This window comes from Centropristis striata, chromosome 17 (genome assembly GCF_030273125.1).
Source record: "Centropristis striata isolate RG_2023a ecotype Rhode Island chromosome 17, C.striata_1.0, whole genome shotgun sequence".
NCBI classification, from domain to species: domain Eukaryota; kingdom Metazoa; phylum Chordata; class Actinopteri; order Perciformes; family Serranidae; genus Centropristis; species Centropristis striata.
In genome coordinates this window covers 4,997,584-5,012,470 of record NC_081533.1, presented here as the reverse complement: position 1 = coordinate 5,012,470, position 14,887 = coordinate 4,997,584, and the positions used below count along the sequence as shown (strand labels likewise).

At 35.6% G+C, this 14,887-nt stretch overlaps 1 protein-coding gene across 1 annotated transcript; it reads right to left on the bottom strand.

Moving 5' to 3' along the window:
- Positions 1 to 5,986: 5,986 nt before the first annotated feature.
- Positions 5,987 to 8,621, bottom strand: LOC131989894 (E3 ubiquitin-protein ligase ARIH2-like). Its single transcript, XM_059355257.1, has 4 exons — positions 8,262 to 8,621; positions 7,186 to 7,286; positions 6,932 to 7,081; positions 5,987 to 6,844 (listed from the first exon to the last, which is right to left on the bottom strand). Exons 1-4 carry the CDS (start codon positions 8,458 to 8,460, stop codon positions 6,386 to 6,388), a joined length of 909 nt encoding a protein of 302 aa, XP_059211240.1. The 5' UTR covers positions 8,461 to 8,621; the 3' UTR covers positions 5,987 to 6,385.
- Positions 8,622 to 14,887: the final 6,266 nt, after the last annotated feature.

Genomic DNA, 14,887 nt, shown 5'->3' with positions numbered 1-14,887 from the left:
GTCTTGGTCCTCAGGGTATGCAGGAGGAGGGGATGCGCACGGCGGAAGGTTGCTACCGAACTGTGTGGGAGAGGCTGGGCATGGCCTTCCAGACGCCTGAAGCCTACTGCGAGAAGGGCATCTACCGCTCCCTGGCCTACATGAGGCCTCTGAGCGTCTGGGCCATGCAGCTAGCCCTGAACAATTCACAGAAGGGTCGAACCACATCGGCTTGAACCTATTCTTTCCTATTCTATATTTATGTGACTGCAGTGGTGGAATGTGAGTAAGTACATTTACTCAAGTACTTAAGTACAATTTTGATGTACTTTACTTGAGTATTTCCATTTTATGTAACTTTATACTTCCACTTCATTACATTTTGAGGGAAATATTTTACTTTTTACTCCACTACAATTAGCTGACAGATTTAGTGACTTTTCAGGTAACATAAAAAACATAAGTTTACACATCGGCTTGAACGGGAGCCACAGATGAGGAGCAGGAACTGGATTTGAAAGAAAACCTGAGCCGTTAGACGGGGCTTTTAGAGAGAAAAGACCTCTGAGATCTCCTGCAGCCGCCACCCTGCAGGGCTGTTTGACCGCTTTCAGACCACAGTTTTTATTTCTCTGTTGTTGTTTTTTTGCTTTACATTTTTTGGGACTCTAGATCATGATATCATTAAGTGAGGAGTTTAACAAGAGCCTGGTTGGTTCGTGCAGCATAGGGTGGTAGCCAAGCACTGACAAAATCATAGCCAGTGTGTAATGGCAATTAAAAAGCATATATTGTCTATTTGCACGCATGTACACACATACACAACCACACATGCAAGCACTACATTTCACAATCATTTCTAAAATAATGCTGGCATACTGGGAACAAGTTCATACACTAAATATCTGAGGACATGTAGTCAATATTGTCTTCAACATTTGAGTGCATCAGAGGGTCCTGGTGAACGAGTTCTCCATCAGAAATATAGACACCTGAAAAGACAACAGTCGATGTGAACGTTGTTCCCTAGAGCAGCTATTCTCAACCTTGGGGTCGGGACCCCAATTGGGGTCGCGAGATGATTTCTGGGGGTCGCCAAATCATTTAGGAAGTCATCTCTGTCTCCACTGTGTTAAAGTGTTCATGTGTTAATGTGTTTTTGGTCATTTAATGTCTTTTTTGGTCATTTTGTGTTTGTTTTTTGTCATTTTATGTCTTTTTAGGCCATTTTGTGTCTTTTTAGGCCATTTTGTGTCTTTTTTTTATCATTTTGTGGTCAATTTGTGTCTTTTTTGGTCATTTTGTTTCATTATTTGGTCATTTTCTGTCTTTTCTGGTCATTTTGTGTCTTTTTTTGGTCATTTTGTTTACTTTTTTGGTCATCTTGTTTCTTTTTTGGGTGATCCGAACTGTGCATGTGAGATTCTGTTCAGTGAGTGGGGGTCGCGGACAACATGCATGTTAAATTGGGGGTCGCGACTCAAAAAGGTTGAGAACTACTGCCCTAGAGGTACATTTGAATGCTGTAATAAGTGATGAAGTATGCAATGACTAGCGTTTGGAAGAGTTTTCCTTTTCTTTTTTTTATAGCATTTGGTGCCTTGTTGCATGTTGGCCATATCTACAGTATATTCATGTAATGGCAACATTTACTATGTTTTCTAAATTCCAATACCCATGACAATCATCCTGAATAAATGACTGAATAAGACACAAGACCAAGTTCACTGTGTTAGTAATTCATTTTAACCCTTAATAGGACTCATTGAAATACTTGCAAATTCCGAATTTCAACCCTAGAGGATATTGGAGGATATTACATACTGCCTGAATGTGGATGTGGAATTTGTAAAAAACAACATACGGACCCGGGGGAGTTCGTTAAAGTATGCGGCGTGGAAATGAAAATACGAAAATTCCATATTCGATCCAAGATGGCCGACTTTCTGTTCCATTTAGGGAATGGCTTCTCCAGACTTTTTGGTGCGTCTTCCCATCTACGACAAACCTGTGTGAGGGAATTCAATTTTGGGGGCGCTAGTGAGTCATTTTGCCACGCCCATTCCAGCGAATACTAGAATATGTAAATTTCACGGGAGATTGACGTATATTCCAAAAATGGTGAGTTTTGGAATATGACAAAGCTTCCAAATTAGCGATTCATTTTTCAGAAGGACAGACCAATAACAATAGGGTCCTCCCACTGTTAGTGCTCGGTCCCTAATGAGAAAACTTCTCATTTGATTTATTACCTCAAATGTTTTTTAGGACAACACTATGGTCTCAATCACTAGTAAAAATCTTCTTCAAGACAATCTGATGTTAATAGTTCTAATAATGGCCCCATTTAGAAGAAAATAGAAGATAAAGAATCGTATCATTTGGGGCGGGGCTACCTTTGATTGACAGGACAGACATGTGTAGCATGATTAATAAAAAATAAATATATGGGTCATGTCGATCACATGGGCTTCAGGCTCAGCAAGGCAGGGAGAAGCTGGAAAAATGTAATGTATTAAATGTAATAACCTTATAAAAACATGCAAAATCTGGTTATTGTATGGTAAAAACAAAGTAAGAACACAGGAAAATAGACACACAAAGCCTTACAGATGCAAATGCATTAAAACAGCTTGATAAGATCAGTTAATGGGTTTTTTAATTGTTTTTGTATTAGGTGAAGGAGCCATGTTTGGTTCTTTATCAACCTGCCAGAACAAATCTTCATCCTTTTTCTGCACCGGCAGGTAGATTCATAATTATGTATTCATTTTCTACATATTAACTTGTGGGTCCGTTTTTTCCTTTCCTCACATTTCCTGCATTAATGTTTGTCTTTCTTTCCTCTTTAGTGGGTTTGGGTGTCATTATCTTCACCTCCACAAGGGGGAGTGCCAGACCGATGAATACCTGGAGGGATGTCGAGTTTATAAACCACTAAAGAACGGAGTAGGTTTTATTTCAAACAAGATCCTGTAGGTCATTGAATAAAATTATTATTTGTTTCTTATTTTGCACTTACAGAAGTATTATTTTCTCTTTACTGTTATTTTTGAACATCCTCTGATAAATGAAAACATTACAGATTCCATAGACTCAAACAAAAATGACATATTGTACATATTTGTTAAAATACGTGCAAAAGAATTAAAAGACACAAAAAGACACAAAATTGAACAAAAAAAGACACAAAAAGACAAAAACACACCAAAAAATCCCCCCAATGTTACCCTATGGAGAGGCTAGAGTGATGACATCATCAAAAAAAGACACAAAATGACCAAAAACATGAAATCTTAAAAGTGCAGTGTAAAAATGCACAAAATTACTTCTTGCAATTAATGTTGGTCTGCTGTTCTTACACTGAAAAAAAAAAAGAAATCACAGTAAGTGGTTAAAGTGGTTATTTTTTATTTGCTTCAAACCTTTTGTCTTCCTATTTATACTGTTCTACATGCATTAGAGCATGAAATATGTTACGTTACTGCACTGTAAACATATTTAAAATAGCAGTTTCACCATATCTGGTTAAGTGCACGGTCCTATATGTGGCCCTGTGGTAGTGAACATTAACAACTGTGGCCCCCTGCAGCATTTAAGTTGCCCAACCCTGGACTATACCATCAACCAGTGAGCTGGGCTTAATTTATAAAGTGACCTTCATACTTTCGCTTCCGTGCGAGAAGTTTCAGGTCGTCAAGTAATAAAGATTATGAAGAACTTCATGTGTCTCAACTTCTTGAGATGTGGAGGACGAAACTCTGATTATGGCAGTTGTTATTGTAGGTAATACAGATAAGAGCAGTCAAAGAACATGCCTTTAACACAACCTGAACCTTCTTGCACATAAGCGAAAGTATGAAGGTCACTTTATATGAATGACGAAAACATATTGATTAGGTAAGATAATTGATAAGATAAGGTAGATTAGGATAACATTTTGTTGTTTGCAGATGACTACTGACTATTTTACCAAAACGAAAAGAAAGAACACACACACACACACACTTGTACTTCTATCTTTGTGAGGACCATCATTGTAATAATGAATTCCCTTGCGAGGTTATAATAGTTTTGGATTTTTCATTAGTTTTCATTTTAATTTTGTTGTGAATTTTTGTTTTCAAATTCAGTTAGTTTTAATGAGTTTTTAATGAGTGAGTTTGCTAGTTTTAGTTTAGTATTTATTTTTTTGAAATGCTTTAGTTTTAGTTTAGTTTTTATTAGTTCAGTCAGGAATACTCTCGTCATGATTTTAACCATTTATTGCAAGATGTTTGGTACAGTTGTATTTGGCGGTGTGGGTTCTGCTCTAGAAGCTATCAGGCAGTATCTGTGCAGCATGCAACAGATTCTGGCTGAGAGTGCAACATTCAATCCCCCAGGGACATGCAGAGCAGAACCTGAATATGCAATAGTACTGACACTTGCAGACATTACAACACTGCAAATAATTCATCCTAAAAATACTCTTACTCTGGTTTGTACAGGTGGTGCTTGGGGTGGTGGAGGGAGGTTAACGCAGCAGTGTGTGCAGCAGAGTGATGCGATGCAGGAGGAATGAGAGGCAGAACAGTTCAAATGGACCGCCTAGTTGTGTGTGTGTGATAGTGATTGGTTGGGCTTGGCGCGGTTGTCAGACCAGCTGACAGCCAAGCAGGCGTGACTACCGTATTCCACCTGAACTAACGCAGAGCTTCATTTTTAGTTTTTTGTAATGGGGTATTTGTTGGGTGGGAGATTAAAAGAGGTCACAGTAAATTTTGCCTTTATTTCCTTTGTCTGATCCATCTTCATTATGTATGAAAAAAAATAGTTTTGTATCCACACAATACAGTTTCAGTTAATTATCATTATCATGTAACCTTTAACCCTTAAAACAAAGTCTGAAATCTAAAAAAAGCCTTTAAAGAAGTGAGGACCGGCCGAAATGTCCTCACTTTGCAAAAATGTCCTCACTCTGTTGGTTAAAAAAAACGTGTTCTGGTCCTCACTATGTAGGGAGTACAAGAACACACACACACAGGGCCCGGAAGAGACAAATGAGTTAATTCATGAAAAATGAGAGAAATCCATGGAGATACTTTTAAAGTTAACAACATTTTGGATAATCGGACACCAGGTGCACCCAAACCTGTTGGCAGGGCCTCTTTCCTTCTCTGGATTTTAGTTTCTGTGGTATCATAAGATCATCGTGTCTCTAAGCTAGAGGTCAGACAGCTGAGAAGCAATTGAAAGTACAACTTGTGTTTTATAGCCTCCTCTCCATGTTATTGCTTTCATTATATGATCACCAGAACTCGGTAAGCGTTACCTTTCTATCTCTATCTCTCACAGCAACAGTCATCATATGGACCCCCCTTCTAATGCACAACATGGGTCATAAATGACCCACATTCATTTCCCATGTTATTTAATGCTGGCTGTGTGTTTCTTTGATCCATCTTTTGTAATCCATTCATTAATTCATTAACCATTAATTTATTTATATCCATTTTCCTTTCATTCTTTATGAAGAAAAATAGTTTTTCTATTATGACATCAAGTTTACACACATGGATCAAAAACGACCCATTCATCCAAATGTGATTTAAAATGAAATGACCTATTAGTCAGGTGCAAATATGGTTTAACCCTAAAAAAAATTCTAACAAAAGGTTTGACCAATTTTTGACTCCAAGAAATGCCCCATTTTCAAAACCTCCAGGTCTTTAAAATGACCATTACTCCTTTTAGTCAGGCGGCTTAGCAAAATAAAGGGGCCTTGCCAGACAAAAGCGACAATTTTTTTTCCACATGCTCTCTATCACCATAACAAGTAACAAATAAGTAAAATAAACAGCAAAATGTGGATTTTGGAAGTTTTCTTTCCACCAGTCCAAAACAACAACTGCTTCAATTTATTTTTTTATTTCCCGTCTCTGTGATCATTTTTAATGTAAAAGAGAAATAATGAATTCAAATTATTTTATTTTATTTAATTTATTTATTTTTTGCTTCCTGCCCCACACATAATGATAACAAATGATGATACAATAGCATAATAAGAAAAACATGGCAAAACAAACAGTAAATACAACATTAACATGATTAATTATGACAGTGTATAATGATATTTGTGCACATTTTAACATTTGTACAGAGAAATTATCTTTTAGGCTCAGAGTTGGTATATAGCTGATTATCATTGTTGTATAATCATATAATGTTACCAGACAACGAAAAAAAGCGATGTTTTGTGTGGCAATATAATATCAATTTTCACAGTTTTTTTTTTCACTTCGAGGAATATACTGGAAATACTGGCATCATATGAAACTAGAAGACCTAAGGAATCTTTAAGACCCATATGCTTCAGACCATGGGTCTCAAGAGTGGTAAATCAACAGAAGTTATTGCACACAGACTACTTCCTGTTCCATACAGGTATGGAGGTCTGTCTTGGTGCTACACCAGTGGAGCAAAGTTCAAACCACGAGTTTCGTTTTAGCTTCAGGCATTCTTCAGTGAGCTTCAGACACACAAAACAGAACTCCACTTTACATCGAGAACACGTGATGTTTTTACATTTAGTTCTGTTATGCTCCACCAGCAAACCACAGGTGGGACAGGCTCGGGTGGAGGGACAGCCAGTGACCCCCCTCACAATTTCAAATCTGATATCAGGGCAGGTTCTTAGTATTTTCAGTGGGCCTTGGCACACTTCATTTCCACAGCGGTCAGAACTTGCTGCTGGACCTTTCCATTCCCTCAAACACCGCCAGCAGAATATAAAGGTCTTATTTTGTTTTGCTTTGCAAACCGTGCAGTTGACCCGTAGATCATTCAGGTCAGTTCTCACCACAGCAGACTTGCAGCCAGGACACTGGGAAGTGGGGTTGGTTGAAAAATACGATTTCATTTATTTTATTTACAACAACAATGTACAGAAAATCAATCGTGTAACACTTACTGATTTGACATCAAAGTAATTCTTGGCAGCGTAAGCAAACATTTCCTTTTCAAAGTGCTTTATTTCTTCAGGGGTCAGAAGAGCCATTTTACGGACCTCCTCATACGGCCACTCAGCATCACAGACACCACACACAAATCTGCCCTCGCCCTTTGGGATAGAAAATAAAAAAAGTCAAACTTTCTGTTCATGTTAATTAAAAAAAGGAACTTAGTCACTGTTTAGATATTGTTTCTGCCAACTATTTATGATACCTGGTCCAGCTGTTTGCGACACCAGATGGTGAGAGACATTGGAGTGACAGTGTGACCGCAGGACATCTTGGCTTTGAGAGACTTGAAGTCATTGCACTCAACTATGAGACACACACAAACAAGTGTTACTGGATTAGGGTTGCAAAATTCTGGGAATTTTCAAAGTTGTAAACTTTGAAAATTTAAACATGGGAATTAACAAGGATTTATGGGAATAAACCGTGAATTTACTAAATTGAAGGTCGGCCCTTAACAGGGAACTTAAATATATTTGGGGAAAATCTATTTTTTGAGCATAATCTTGACTGAAACAACCAGATTTCATGCAAGTACACTTGAATATCTACACTGTTAGTCAATCACATCCACACTGCTTACTGCAGGGCTAATGAGGCCACGCCCCCTGTGGAGGCCACGCCCCCTACATGCACTGTGCATTCCTCCATCACATGTTCAATTCTACATTAACATGTTGAATGGGACTTTTTTTTAATGGGGGGGGGGGGATTTAACTCAAATTCATGTTTTTGTTGTTCAATGAAAAAATTGATTGTTCAATAAAATTATTAAAACTTGATAAAGTTCTACTCACAAATAAATCTGTTGAAATGTCATGTTTTTCAAATTTTGAATATTTCTAAAATTGCCCCGCTTCACTTTCTGGAAATGTACCGGAAATTGATCATATCATCATTGTCTCATAAATCGCTCAAAATCAAATCACAGAATGAGGTAATACTATTCTTTAACCCTCTGAAATCTTGGGCTATTATGCCCAATGAACTGTTTTGGAACTTGAAAATGTAAACATAGGATATAAATATGAATATATAAAAAGCTAAAAATGTAAATATAATAAAACTATATACAAAAAACTCCCATAAAACATGTGTATTTATAGGCTTTTTTCCTTGTTAGCTGCAACTCTTCAAAACAAACTATGTGCAAAATTACATATAGTGACATTTTTAATAACGTCACAGAAAAAGGTACATGGCCCCTGGGAATATAATAATCTTTAGGAATATTAAGATAATCTAACCTAATCTAATAACTCAGATTTGTTGGGTACTCACAATCCATATCATCATCTCCGTCGACAAAAACAAGTGTGGAGTCCTTGGGGTCATAACGCTTCTCCTGTCCAGTTGCTGCATTGTTGCTAGTATCATTAAACCTCTTTTCTGGTGTCAAAGTGTTGTACAGCTTTTTAGGAGCAAATAAGCAAACGATGAAGAGCAGTCCAATTAAAACGGCTACAACGACGGGCAGCATGTTGGCTGTTCAGTTTCAATTGTTGCTCAGATCTGTTTTTTTCTGTTCATTTGCTGAATTCCTCAAAGGTTCAAGGCTACACGACAACAAAGACTGCAGAGGAGACAGAGGTTCCACTGAAGGATTACCAGTGCTCATGTGATTTTCAGTCAACGTGGATGACGCATCATTTTAAAATGAGAGATAAGAAACACCCTGTAGCCTATAAAAGCTTTCCTTTCTTTTGCATCTGCATGGTTTGCACCTGAACCAAATTAAACAAACTCCTCATCCAGTCCTCACTGAGCAAAATGCCATTTCAGCTGAACGTAGTTGATCCCACAACAAACAATATGATCGTGGATCTGTGCGACACTGACGAGCAGATGAAGAATTTCACTGTGAAGCAACTAAAAGAGAAAATTACTGCACGACTGAAGATCGGTACGTCTGGTGTTTCTTCTCTTGTTAATGTCTAAATATTCCATGTTTATCTTATAAATAAAGCCGCTCCTCTAAATAGACCTAATATAAATACATTACATGTGGTATTTTATATATCTTCACATGCAGATCAAAATCCACAGACAGTCATTTTAAAAGTCGTTTTAATCGTTTAAATAACACTTACTGACATGATAAATAAACATATCAAACAACAAATTATAAACGGCATGTCTTTGTCAATCTGTTAATGGATAGACTGCGTTACTGTTTAAGCTTATAACTAATAACCTAATAATACATTTAAAACAGCTTTCAAGTGAAAGCTACAAAGAATCCAGTAGGCAATGAGTGTTAAAGTTAATTTCTCTAATGCGATAGAGCGACAATTTGCGCACAGTACTGATGATGGGCTCCTGCTATACACTGAAAAAAATGTCTGTAGATTTTACGGTGAAAAACTGCTAAACCATGACAGTAAAAGACCGTAAAATGATACACCGTGAATGTATATATCAGCCAAAACACATTTTTTTACATTTTCTCTTTTAAGATACATGTATACTTTTTCTCACTATTATATACATGTTTTGTAAAAATACTTTTTCTCACTGTTATATATATATATATGTATATATATATATATATATATATATATATATATATATATATATATATGTATATATATATATATATATATATATATATATATGTATATATATATAGTGAGAAAAAGTATTTTATATATAAAGTTTTTATTATATACATTTATTTATAAAGTAGTATAAGTATTTTACATATTTTATATATATTTATAAATTTTATATATATATGTATATATATATATATATATATACGGTAATATTTAACGGTAAAATCTTTAATTTATTCAATTATATGGCAGAACAGCATTTATTTCGATGAAAAAACGTTTTATTTTTTACGGTAAAATCTGGAATAAAATGGCAATCTTAAATGTGAAATCAACAATGCTAAAATAATTTTACCGTAATATTAGAAAAAGTTGCGCCGTATTTATTACGGTAAAGTAAAGTCTGGCAACCACAGCTGCCGGTTGTTGTTGTTTTTTTGTTTACCGTAAAACAACAGGTTTTATGTTTTTTTTTTGTTTTTTTTACAGTGTAGGCCTACATGACATCTTATCTCTCACCTGTGGTAAAGACGTCTGAGTTAAGTCTCTTTATGTCTGCACAGCTGGGGACTTCCGAATGGTCTTCAAGACGGAGCAGCTGGAGGAGTCCTCCCTGGTCATCTCCTATGGGATCACCCACTTCTCCACCATCCACACCATGATGCTGCTGCCCGGAGGCGTCTGAAAACCCCCGGAAAAGAAACCCCCCCTATAAACTACACTGCCACGATCCCACCAAAAATACATTATTTGTTCAAAAACATTGAATAAACGCTGTCCTTGTGGATGCCCTCTGTCGTTTTTAATTTGTAAAGTTTAGTTGTGTATTTTTTTAGTCATTTTGTGTCTTTTTTTTTCTGTCATTTTGTGTCTTTTTTTGTTGTTGTCATTTTGTGTCTTTTTTTTCTGTCATTTTGTGTCTTTTTTGTCATTTTTTGTCTTTTTTGTCTTTTTTCAGTCATTTTGTGTCTTTTTTTGTCATTTTGTGTCTTTTTTGGACATTTTTTTGTCTTTTTTAGTCATTTTTTGTCCTTTTTAGTCATTTTGTGTCTTTTTTGTCATTTTGTGTCTTTCTTTTGTCATTTTGTGTCTTTTTTTTAGTCATTTTGTGTCTTTTATAGTCATTTTGTGTCTTTTTTTAGTCATTTTGTGTCTTTTTTAGTCATTTTGTGTCTATTACATTACAATTTGTCATATTACATGTCATTTAGCTGACGCTTTTGAACAAAGCGACTTACAATAAGTGCATTCAACCTGAAGGTACTACTGTCATCGCTACAGGAGTGCTATATGTTAAAGAAGAAAAGAAGAGAAAAGAAGAAGAGCATTTCAAAAAAAAAAATATATATATAAATATGCCTAAATATGACTAAATAAATGTCCTAAACATAGATTACTGACGTATTTTATTTTGAAGGCTCAAGCCTAAACCCTCTGATCCCCAAGAACCCCACCAGGCTTTTTTATTTATTTATTTATTTATTTATTTATTTATTTTTATACATTTTTTCTCACTGTGGTCTTGTATTTCACTGCAAAATATAAAAGCACAGCACAATCATGTAAGTGGGAACAACTAAAACATGTTTTTGTGCAGAATAACAGTTATAATGACATACATCATAAAGAGAAGACGCAAGTTGAATTTTTCTGATAAATTATTATTATTATTATTATTATTATAATTTTCTATTATTATTGTTATTATTATTTAAATTGAATTAATTTAATCTATATATAATCACTTTTCCAAGTACTGAAGTGTCATGAATGTTGTCTGTTGTACATATTGAAATATTTACATTTTTAAAACTTCTACTTAAAACCTCTCCTGTAGAATAAAGTGATTTTTTTTCTTTCTGCAACAAACAGTGTATCTTTAGTGATCTAAAACAGATTTTAAACCGTCCGGCAGTGATTAAAAAGTTTAACAAACTTACCGAACTGAATAAGCAGCAGCTTGGCAGACAGGAGCACACAAAGCTCTTTTTGTTTTCAGAATACTCCTCTTTAATATTCCTAAAGATTATTATATTCCCAGGGGCCATGGACCTTTTATTGTGACATTATTAAAAATGTCACATTGTGTTGCATCTGCACACATGCACCTTCATTGGTAGCCTACATTTCCATTCGCACTACATTGCTCAAATGGGCAAGCAAAGAGCTGAGCAACACTAAATAAATCAACACAAAGTGCATTCTGTGACAATATTGAGGAACAGTTTTATGCACAATCTGCATGTATGATCTGCAGCAGCTGGCACAGAATAAGTATTAACTGTCCTTCTGAATAGTTGGAGTGACAGGTTTTGATGCCTCACGTTGTCTTTTAATCATGTGACTTACTAGAAAAGTAACGTGGTTAAGAAAGCTGCAATGATCTTAATGTTGCCATATTTGGAAAGGTGGAAATATTTGAGTTGAAGAAGAATGGCATGAACGAAGTTATCCCTCTGGAGTCTCCAAAAGCACCAAAGCATGACTTGTTCATCACATCCAGACGTAAAAACAAAGCGGAAAGGACACAAAATGACTAAAAAAAGAAACAAAAAGACACAAAATGACTAAAAACAGACACAAAAAGACAGATAATGACCAAAAAAGACACAAAATGACAAAAAAAAACGACACAAAATGACAAAAAAAAGAAGACATAAAAATACAACATGGCATTTAAACACTTTTAAGTGGTGAATACAGGCAGGATGAAAAGGATTCAAAAATAAAAGACTCCATAGAGTTATACTGCATCCTGTCAGTGGGTGGATGAAGATATGGGAACAATAAAAAACACCAATAAAATTGTACCTGTGCCAGTTTCACTCTGAATGAGTTCAATGTTCAGTAAGTGATAAGAAAAAGAAAAGTACAAAACAGTTGAACTGTATTGTCATAAAAGCATGACCTGATTCCTCTTCTTGTCCTTTCCAAACCAAACATGCTGTTAATGTTTTCAGAATGACTCTGTATTTCTGACAAGTCGAGTCAAATACAGATTAAAAAATGTTCATGATCACACCCAGTTATGTTTTCATTTTGCATTTCATCCCATTTTCTTACAGTTGTTGCTACAACAAAAACACGTAGACACGCGAAAAAGAACAATAATTGGAGATTTTTAAACGTCTACTTCTCCGGCATAATTTCACCTAGAGACTCCATTTAAACTTTAAACAGTAGACACAAGTCTTGTGTATCAGTGTATTAATCCACGTTTCGATAGGTCATATAGTTTTTTATCAATCCCTGTTCAATGACCATGATCATTTTTGGAGAAATTCTGAGATTATAATGGGTGTGTATTGCATGGAATGTTCGTGTCACAGTGTGTGACATCATCGCCAGAGTGTAGAGGGACAGAAAAAATTGTCAAAAAATAAATTTGAAAACTGCGCTCCAGGCCGCAAATTCTACTCTACAGAAATAATGTATACATAGAAACGTAGGAAAATTTGTCTTCTCACTCACAATCCTCTGGTAAAGCTGACAGAGTTATAGTTTGTGCGTAGGACGCATAGATGTGCCACCAACACGCACCAACAGCCTCATTGGCTCCCATATTAAAAACGCAGGAAGATTTCTGAAAAAGGGAGATGTAACAGTTTTTTTTAGATCGCTCTAACAAAGCTTACAAATGTAGACGTTCAGGAAGAACTCAGGACGCTCAAAGTGAAGTCAGATCAATGATAGCTATTATGGTTTTACCAAAAATGCTTTCTGTTCGAGGCCAGAAATTCCAGTCCACCTCTGGCTGCTGTCACTCTTTGGGAACATTAACAGGTGTCAGTTAATTCTGTTGATTGCTTTGATCTGATTGCCTTTGATCTTTGATGTGATTACAGTTACAGATACACACACACACATGCGCTTAAGTGTGCAAACTCCTCACGCATGCATACACCTGCTTCAAACACGCACACATGCACACACAGGTAACTTTGTGATTTTAATTACACACACACACACACACACACACACACACACACACACACACACATACACACACAGGTAACTTTATGCGATTTTCGCTACACACACACACACACACACACACACACAGGTAACTTGATGTGATTTTAATCACACACACACACACACACACACACACACACACACACACACACACATTTTGAGGTTAAAGGGCATAGTTTGAAATCTCTGAAGAATCTCATCATAGTGTACACACATCGGCAGTAGCTCCCGTGGCCCTTTCAGAATTTCCCCAGAAGAAAATTTCTAGTTAAAAATGTCACATTGTGTTGCATCTGCACACATGCACCTTCATTGGTAGCCTACATTTCCATTCGCACAATATTGCTCAAATGGGCAAGCAAAGAGCTGAGCAACACTAAATAAATCAACACAAAGTGCATTCTGTGACAATATTGAGGAACAGTTTTATGCACAATCTGCATGTATGATCTGCAGCAGCTGGCACAGAATAAGGATTTAACCTCCTTCTGAATAGTTGGAGTGACAGGTTTTGATGCCTCACGTTGTCTTTTAATCATGTGACTTACTAGGAAAGTAACGTGTTTAAGAAAGCTGCAATGACCTTAATGTTGCCATATTTAAAAGGCAACGCAAAACGATATTATATACTATAAAATAAATAAAATATATTTTTTTTAAAACATGGCAACAATTCAAATTCAATAAGTATGCAATAAATATTGTTATTTTATTTGGAGTTAATGAGCAGTTTAACTGTAAACTGTAAAGTTTTGCACATATTTTGATATAAAGGTGGAAAGATTTGAGTTGAAGAAGAATGGCATGAACATAGTTATCCCTCAGGAGACTCCAAAAGCACCAAAGCATGACTTGTTCATCACATCCAGACGTAAAAACAAAGCGGAAAAGACACAAAATGAAAAAAAAAAAGACACAAAAACACACAAAATGACAAAAAAAAAAGACACAAAAACACACAAAATAACTAAAAACAGACAAAAAAAGACAGAAAATGACCAAAAAAGACACAAAATGACAACAAAAAAAAAAGACACAAAGAGACAGAAAATGACCAAAAAGACACAAAATGACTAAAAAAAAGACACAAAATGACTAAAATAAGACACTAAATGACAAAAAAAGAAGACAGAAAAATAAAACATGGCATTTAAACATTTTAAGTGGTGAATACAGGCAGGATGAAAAGGATTCAACAAAGCAGAAAAGACACAAAATTACAAAAAAAGACACAAAAAGACAGAAAATGGCCAAAAAAAGATACAAAATCACTACAAAAAGACACAAAAAGACACGAAAAGATGCAAAATGACTAAAAACACACACAAAAAGACAGAAAATTACCAAAAAAGACGCAAAGAGACAGAGAATGACCAA